At 32.3% G+C, this 9,861-nt stretch overlaps 1 protein-coding gene across 1 annotated transcript; it reads left to right on the top strand.

Annotated features, from left to right (window-relative positions):
* The first annotated feature begins 3,352 nt into the window (after positions 1 to 3,352).
* On the top strand, positions 3,353 to 4,266 carry LOC132607065 (GCN5-related N-acetyltransferase 8-like). The gene has a single exon (XM_060320861.1). It carries the CDS (start codon positions 3,444 to 3,446, stop codon positions 4,158 to 4,160), a length of 717 nt encoding a protein of 238 aa, XP_060176844.1. The 5' UTR covers positions 3,353 to 3,443; the 3' UTR covers positions 4,161 to 4,266.
* The last annotated feature ends 5,595 nt before the right edge of the window (positions 4,267 to 9,861 follow it).

Genomic DNA, 9,861 nt, shown 5'->3' with positions numbered 1-9,861 from the left:
AATTGTAAAGCCGCTGGGCTGAAATTGTTATTTTGACAAAGTAGAGGGCCCTCCATGATAAATAAATAACTTGTTTTTAGGTCGAAGGTTCGCGAACTGAGTTCTGTAGCTCCGCCTAACTTTTTGCTCTTCTCATTTTTTTCCCCCTCTATTTCACAAAGTGCAATTTTTCCCTTCTACTTTCAAAATCTACATACTATATTAACCTTCATAACTTTGCATAGTAACTTTGCTTTCCTTTACTAGTTCATTCGGCTTAAAATAGTTGTCATGGTTCGCTTTTCGATAGTCAATTTACCTCATTTTTGAAGCTACATTTAATTTGATTAATTAAATATTTTATAATTAAAAATTAAATATTCAAAAACTATACGAAAAGTACTAGAAGTTGTAATTTTTTTCTCATATCAATATAGTAAAAGATAAGTACATTTTAAAATATTAATCAAAATTCATTTAATTTAACTCTTGAGAAGCGACACACTATATTGCACAATCTATGATGTAGAATAATTGGTTGCATGATCATGGAAAGCTTCGTTTGTCCTTTCTATATTTGTCATTCTTTATGTAAATAATATTTCTGATCAACGCGGGTCTTTGATGGATATAGCATATTAATTTCTGACTTTGGAGGTGCATGTATCATGCAATTAGGATCTCGGATGAATAACTTGGTGAGAATTAAGAGCTTGGTCTCTTATAATTTGAGTAGAAGAAAATATTTTATTTTTAGATTTCTTATGTGTAAAAATGAAGATCTTTTGTAAAAAGATCATAAAATTAAAAATATTTGTAAAGAGCCAAAAATCCATTTCTCTCGATAATTAACAAGCTAATTAATTAAGCTACTATAGATCAAATGAAAATATGCTTGTACGACTATAAAATTATCCCTAGAACAAAATAATCAACACTCAGCAACTCTAAAATATAAAAGACTTAATGCATGTATTATTTTTTCTAATATCTCCTACCAAACGGTCCCTCCCTTATTATGAAACGGAGGGAGCACTATAGCTAATCGCCCTCGTAGATTTGCTTTAAAAAGAAAAGAATCACATTCTCCAAATACTATAAAGAAGGAAATAGTTAAAAGTAGTCTTTACAAAATGAATAGAGGTATATAACACTCTGTATACATGAGTGATTTTGAAATAACACAGAGGTGATCTGTTATATTTTGTAGAGGGTCATTTAATCGAGTAGGCGTTTAGCCATGAACACCAAATATTTTTCACTTTTTTTTGGAATTTTGAAGTTGGAGTTCAAAATGGAGTTGTGTTTGATTATAGTTTTTGCAACGAATATTTGGTTGTTTGAATGTAGTAAAAGTGAAAATAAAGTTAAATTTTCATGGCCAAACGTTGATTCCTAAATAAAGTGTAATAATTTTTCGATTTTTTTTAGGTATTAATACTCCCTCTGTCCCAATTTATATGACAGTGACACACTTAAGTGATAGGTACTTGCGTAACTGTAATCATTTCATTAAGTTAAAATGAAAAGTTTGAAGTTAAATTATTTTTAAATATAGAGATATATCATTCTTTTATGGACAGATTAAAAGGAAAAGTGTATCTCAATTAAGTAACACATTTTCTTATTCACAGCAATTTAATTTTAAACCTTACCTTTTATTCACATACTAGTTGCATGAGGCCTGAGCCCAAATTCATGATATAGAAATAGACAATTTTAAATTAAGGAAATATAATTTATGTCATATTTTTCTACTACATAATTAATTCAATTTAATGGTACATTAATCATTTATTGTTGATGAGTCTTTAAAATTATTAAAGCTTCTTAGTAACACAATTGAATATTTTTTTAAAGAAAAATTATTTATGAGAAAGAAAGTTTGGAAGGAGAATTAGTAACAAAGGGGGCACAAAATTCAATATTCTACGAAGTAACATGATTTAAAGTATGGAAAATAATTACGACTCGGTGAGGATCATAAATTGAAAAATATTAGATTTTTTTTTGAATTTGTGTGCATATAATTTTTTTAATTATAAATGAAAATAATAGTTTCGGTATTTATTAAGTTTTAGCTTCACTCATAAGTTCATGTGGCTAGGTTTATGCAAGTCAAATGTGGCGATTTAAACTTAATTTTAAACAAAATTTAGGGAAAAAATAAACCCATTAAAACTCAATAATCAATTTAATTCTTCATATATAAATCTCGTGCTTAAAAATATTCATTCTTCGTTAATCAAACAAGAGTTTTTAAAGATAAAAAATGTCTTGACTGATAATACTACTTTCATTTTCCACATTATATGATACCAATTAATAACTTATGCTTTTAGTGTTTGTAAAACATCATAGATTTTTCAAAGGCATGGATAAAATTGTTCACAAAATCTTCTTATGCAGTTCAATAAAATTAGGAAAAAAAAATCACTACACGAGAATTGCACTTATTCAACACGAATAAAATATGACATCATACATCACCAAAATTCAAGAAAGTTTGAACTTCTTCAAAATGATAATTGTAATAAATGTTTCTCCATTATTTCCTCGGTCCTAATTTATGTGGTATCGTTTGACTTGGCACAGAATTTAAGAATAAATGAAGAATTTTAAAATTTATGGTCTAAAACAAACCTTAGACATTTGCGTAGTTATAAATCATTTCATTAAAGGCAAAATGAAAATTTTAAAGTCAAGTCGTTTCAAATTATAAAATTGTAACATTTTTTTTGGGACACACTAAAAAAAATAGGTGCTACATAAATTGAGACGGATAAACAAAGAGATAAGAAAAAATCCACAAAAAATCACCAATTAAAATGGCCCAAGTGGATTGTCTTTAAGAAAGTGATGACGGGAAAATGAGAATTCAAAGAGAAAAAGCAAGATCCAGGTGGAGCAGCTTCATAGGATCACAAAGGAATATCAGGACACAAAACTTGTATATATATATATATATATATATATATATATATATATATATATAGTACTCTCTCCATTTTATAATACATGTCACCTTAGTGAAAAATACGCATATTAAAAAATTAATAATATAAAGTAAAATTTTACGAAATTACCCTTATATAATAAAAATAAATCACTTTTACCTTTTGATTAAAGCATGCACAAGAAGTAAACCTTTTAATATTAGGAATTCAATAATATCAAGTTATTATGTGGGTTTTTCAATCATAATTTAAATGTTATTATATTATCTAAGTGTAGAATTGAAAAAAATTAATCAATTTATTTTTTTCTTAAGATGACACTTATTATGAAATAAGAAAAATTGACGGTGACACTTATTATGGGACGGAGGGAGCAGTAAAATAGCTGGAGTACTACTCTCTAACGAAGTCAGTTCTCGCAGCATCTACAGTCTATAGTCTATACTAACCCGTTCCCCTAAACTGTACCTCAGCCAACACTTATCTCATTTCAACATCTTTGCAAAAATGGCCGCCGCCGCACCTCCACCTTCACCATCACCAGTCCCCTCCGTCATAGGTGAAGACTTAATCCCATCCAGCCAACACCAAATCTTTTCCCGTATCCGCCTCGCCACCATAACTGATGTTCCTCATATCCACAAACTCATCCACCAAATGGCCGTTTTTGAAAAACTCACTCATCTCTGTTCCGCTACTGAATCATCACTTGCCACTACTCTCTTCCCTCCCAACTCTCCTCCTCCTTTCACTTCCTTCACTGTTTTCCTTCTAGAAGTTTCCAAGAACCCTTTCAACCCAATTTCCCAAAATACCCCTAATTTCACCCCGGTGCTTAAAACTGTAAATCTTGATCTCCCGATTAATGACACTGAAGAGGAGGTGTTTAGGACAATTGATGATGATGATGATGATGTTGTGGTTGCTGGGTTTGTGTTGTTTTTTCCTAATTATTCGACGTTTTTAGCGAAACCCGGGTTTTATATTGAGGATATATTTGTGAGGGAGTGTTATAGGAGGAAAGGTTTTGGGAAAATTTTGTTGTCTGCTGTGGCGGCACAGGCGGCTAAGATGGGATATGGGAGAGTGGAGTGGGTGGTTTTAGATTGGAATGTGAATGCTATTAAGTTTTATGAGGAAATGGGAGCGGAGATTATGCAAGAATGGAAGGTTTGTAGGTTGACTGGTGATGCTCTTCAAGCATTTGCCAGTGTTAACATTTGAGTTTTAAAGATGTCTTCAATTTGAATACTCCACTGTGATGTGTGGATGTAATGGTTGTAAGTGTTATCAGTAGCAATTAAATAAAGAATTTCATGTGTTTTTGGTATTTTGATCTTTTGTTCCTGATATTCCATTTCACTCCTTGTTTTCAGCTTGTGATTATGTGTTTAGAATGATATTGAATTTTGTGGTTAAGGGTGTGTTTGGTATGGAGGAAAATGCTTTCTTGAAAAACATGTGGTTTCTTACTTATTTTCTAGTGTTTGGTATGCAAGTAAAAAAAGATATTATCCCAATTGCATCAATATGTAATCTAGCAAAACACTATGGGTGTGGGACAAGGTGAGGAATGTGGGTTCGGGGGTGGCGGGGGGTGGGGTGGGGTTGGCGGCGTTAGGTCAAATGGGGAGGGGACAATGAACTTTGAATGTCACTTATGGAAATTGGTTTGCCTAACTTCAGGCCATACATAAATTGGTAAATCTGGATCTCCCAATTAATGACCTGGAAGTGGAGGTGTTTAGGTTGGGTGGTGGAAATGATGATGTTGTGGTTGTTGGGTTTGTGTTGTTTTTCCCTAATTATTCGATGTTTTTGGCGAAATCTGGGTTTTATATTGAGCATATATTTGTGAGGGAGTGTTATAGGAGGAAGGGATTTGGGAAGATGTTATTGTCTGCTGTGGTGGCGCAGGCGGCTAAGATGGGGGTATGGGAGAGTTGAATGGGTTGTTTTAGATTGGAATGAGAATGCTATTAAGTTTTATGAGGAAATGGGTGCGGAGATTATGCAGGAATGGAGGGTTTGTAGGTTGACTCTGTTGATGCTCTTCAAGCACATTTGAGTATAAAATTATCTTCAGTACTCCACTGTTACGTGTGGATGTGATGGTGGTAAGGGATGAGATTGCAAGTGTTCTCAGTAGCAATTAAATAAAGAATTTCACTTGTTTTTGGTATTTGATCTTTTGTTCCTTATTTTCTTTTCCCCCCTTGTTTTCAGCTTGTGATTCTGTGTTTGGAACGATAATAGAATTATGTGCCTGCTTGTTTCCCATTTCATCCTTGAAGAAAAAAAAAAACGAAATGAGTTATTAGCTTTTCACTTGTTAATGATCCTGCTCTGGGGATATACTATACTTCAGTGAGATGGAGGAATGTTATGGTCTTGCTGATTCTATTTTGTGTTTGGAGAAAGATGCACTCTGTCAAAGAGTATATTGTAATCTGATTAGAGCGATTACTTTGGATATCTGGTGTGAGTTCCTACTAGCTATGCTGCCTGTATTTGTATTTCTTCTTCAGAGAGGGGCATCCTAGTGTTCATAGTTTAGGAAATCATGAAGCTTTGTGATTACACCTATTGGTATTTGTTCTCTTCTTTATTTTGCTCAATGAGTTCTATCACGACAAGTTAGAAGGTCCTTTTATATAAAATTCTTCCCCTCATCTAATCAACCAAAATAAAGATGTACTCCCGGTCCAAAATAATTGAGTATTTAGCCTCTTAAAGTTGATCCAAATAATTGAGGCTTTAGTCTATCAAGAAGGTATTTTATTCCTTTTTGAAATTTACTCTTGACACATTCTTAATTCAATAAATAAATTTAAGGGAGAATAACCTATATATACATCAGAATAGAGTATATTTACAAACTATGACGATATTTTTCAGTTTACAAATATACCAATAGATTTCTTACAAAACATATATGAAAATTTGTGTATGAAAATTGTATGAAATGTGTATATCTCGCTCAAAGCTTAAAATTTTCGCTCATAATTTTGTGTATGAAAACTGAATGAAATATGTATTTCTCGTTCAAGGCTTAAAAATTTCGCTCAAATTTTTCTGTATGAAAACTATATATGTGTGTCTCGCTCAAAGTTTAGAAGTCTCGCATTTTTATGTATGAAAATTGTATAAAAAGAGTATGAAATATGTATATAACTATATAAATTATGTATAAAGTTCATGTTACTTTTTTGGAAATTAATACAAATACAACAACATTATATACAACTTCGATACAAATTTAAGATAATTTTGAATCTCGCTTCGAAATTCGGATGAAATTTAATACAACTACAACAACATTGTATACAATTTTCATACAATATTAATACAAAAATTAATTCAATTTTGAATCTCGCTTCAAAATTCGGATGAAAGTCAAAATTTTCAACAACAGCAGGAGATAAAAAGCTTAAAATCTAAGCTTCCTAGTTGTCGCTTCTCCTAATCTTAATTATCAGATGCAAGCTCGCGGTTAGGTTTTGATTTGAGGATGTTTTGGGTTTCGGGTCAATGTAAGGATTTTGGATGTAAGGAAAATTCAGAACTACACTTTTCCTTGTGGTTATAGTTTCAAAGCCCGTCTTAATTAAAGGTATTTTAGTCAATACCCTCTTAATTTTTAGGAGTAAGTGAATTTCTTAATACATGTGTCTAAGTTTAAAACCTCAATTATTTTGGACCGAAGGGAGTATATGCAGGAATGAGTTAAGGAAGTGGTGGTGGGGTATAGCTTTGCGTAATTCATATATGCATATTCTTTCGGGTGAAATTGTAGTCATGTCTTTTATACGGAAAAAACTCCCATCGAACTATCGGAAATGACTAATTTATGTCACTCGTCAATAGTTTGGTTCATCTATACAACGATTGTTATCAAAATGGCTCATTTATGTCATTATCGTTACCAAAATGGCTCATTCATGTCATTTTCCATTAATGCCGATTTTACAATATCAGATATGACACGTGGCTTCCAATTAGAGGTCCATATTGTCTAATTAAACTAGCCTAATTTCAAATTTCAACTTAATAAAAATTCGACCCATACAGCCGACCCACCCAAATTCCTATTAACCCACAATGATAATCTTATTTCCTTCTCCCTCCTTCATTGTACGATTACAAAAAAAACCCTAATCTCACCCATCTCCTCTCCTCCCCTTCTAGCGATTTCAAGATTCCTTTTTTAAGTCAATTATGGTTGTGGGTTAAAAGGAATTTGAATGAATTGGGTGTATGGATCGGATTTTTTTTATTAATTTGGGATTTAAAATTGGGCTGGTTTAGTTAAACGGTGTGGACCTCTAGTTGGAGGCCACGTGTTCTATTTGGTATGTTAAAATCAGCGTTAATGAAAAATGACATAAATGAGCTATTTTGGTAACGACGACGACATAAATGAGTCAAATTATTAACGAGTGATATAAATAAGTCATTTTCGATGGTTCAATGACATATTTGAGTCTTTTCCGTATATCGAAAAAGTCATACTAAAGGGAGTAGCATAGCAATGTTTAGGATATCTACTGTAGGAAGCAGCATATCAATATGATAAATAAAACAGCAATTTTGCTTGTCAGTGGACTACAAAGTACAGAACCAATTAACGTTAAAAAGATTTCAGTTACAGCTGCGTTTTATTTAGAAATATGCTTATTTGCTTACAAATTGGGTAAAATCTATATTCTTGCCCCAAAAATATGTTGATTAATATATATTTACTATCACAAAACCAGAAAACTTTTGGGGACTGCTTCAGCTCTACCTCTCACATCATTCATTTGGATACCATAGTTTATTCAAGAGCAACTTTGGGCATTCGCTTACGGTACTTTGCTCTTCCCTGATTTATCTTGGGTATGTGTGGAGCTGAATTCGCACGTACAAATGTGTAAGTGTTCCAGTTGATGATTAGGAGACAATGAATGCATTTTGTTTTTGTGTTTTAATGGGATATACTTTGCAAGTTAACTTATCGTTAATTTTTATCCGGGTTTTAGTTATTTTGCTGCTTATAGTGTTACTAGATTATTGTTGCCCGTGCTCAACATTTTGAATTATGATATAATTTCATTTATTTCTAATCTTTACTTGCATTCACCCAAGACATATGATTGAAGTTTTAAATACTCCTTCCATTTCAAAATAAGTGGTGTTTTTACTTTCTTATTTGTTTCAAAATAAGTGGTATTTCACAAAATTAAGAAGGCATCAAATTTCTTCTTCCAATTTTACCCGTACCTAAATAAATGAAGTTTTACATAATCAAGAACCCATTAAAGAACTATTTATTTATTAGACATTTGATTAAGGGCAAGTTAATAAAAACACTTCTTCCTTTCTAGGAGTGAGTAATTTTCTCATAGGGTACGCTCAGGCTAAAAACACCACTTATTATGAAATAAAGGAAGTAACAATAAATACTTTAGAGTAACTATGAAATTATACATATAAAAGCGCCATTTCATTCTTGATAAATATTGAAACACAGAAACCTACATATTAGATTGGAGCATATGTGTAACAATTTGAGAATCAGTAGTTCGGTTCATTGAAGAATAATGAATTTGCTCTCTTCTTCAAATTACATTTAAGTCCCAGGAAGATAGTGGTACAAATGACGTTCCTGGTGCATTACTTGTTCATGCACGTTTTTTAGAAAGCAGTTGCATTTTAAAATTAATCTCTGCCGATTTAAGGACGAGACATGTGCTAATTTGTGTTAAATCTTAACACAACATCTATGTGAGATATATAATTGAGACATGTAAATATGTATAAATCCTTAAAGAGATTGCCCATGAATTTAGAGACACGAAAGTGAAGCACAACTCCATCACTAAATAGAAAGTTCAACGTATAGAAACACAAGAAACAGTTTCATAATTTATTTATTCAAGTATAGTAAAATATGCTTCCTTCTGTAAATTACATTCCATGGATGCTTGTTCATGCAGACTATCCTGGAGAAGCAACATCTCTAGATCATTCCAATCTTTAGGAATTATACATAAATCATGTCAAAGTAGGAAATTTAAGGAAACCTAATGGAGTTCATCCAAGCCCACTAACCAGGAGTCCTCGGACTACGGAGATGGAAAAACGGTGTGTCCTGTAGAATGACAGGATTCACCCATTTCCCTTGTGGCTATCTCTCCATTTCTCTGCTATGTAACGCTGAATGTACGTCATACCAGAACGACCTGGATTTTAACACAAGGAGGACAACCAAAATTTTAGAGCAGACATGATCCGTATTCATCCTTATCCCTGGACAAGAACATTCCCACAAACCTTTACAAGGATGCTCAAGCCTATTTAGTTCTAATACATGGATATTTCTAGCAAATGATTGTGAAATAACCACAAAAATTAAGAAAATCCAACACTCATGAAAACACAGTTCCAATGAAGAAAAACCAGATCAATTGTTATAGTTTATTCTACACTTTTGATGTCAAATTCTCTTAGAGTACCTACTAACACATTCATACACCATCAGTTGCAAAATTAAGAAAAGAATATAGCAAAATTACAATGCTTCTGGAACGAAAATTTCAAAAAAGAGCCGTGAGATGTGATTAAATGTACCTTCAAGCGAGGACCATAATCCCCTCTCTATAGAAATAGGCTGGACGCTTTGGGGCCCTTCGTTCTGCAATCCCCCGTTCATCGAGCATAAGCTAGAAGATCAAGTACATGCACAAAATTTCTAGTGTACTATACTAACTTAAAGAAAACAGACAACAAATTTTACTTTTCAATCAAATGTCATTGATAGTATTAGATTTGTATGTCATAAGTTGTACGGACATAATATTTTCATTAAAAAGAATTAAAGAAAAACGCACTTTTATAAAGTTAACCCACAACCACCAGACTTGCAGGATAGAAAAATGCAGTA

This window comes from Lycium barbarum, chromosome 8 (assembly GCF_019175385.1).
Source record: "Lycium barbarum isolate Lr01 chromosome 8, ASM1917538v2, whole genome shotgun sequence".
Classification (NCBI taxonomy): domain Eukaryota; kingdom Viridiplantae; phylum Streptophyta; class Magnoliopsida; order Solanales; family Solanaceae; genus Lycium; species Lycium barbarum.
The sequence above is the reverse complement of the archived record's forward strand: the minus strand, read 5'-3'. Positions and strand labels throughout refer to the sequence as shown.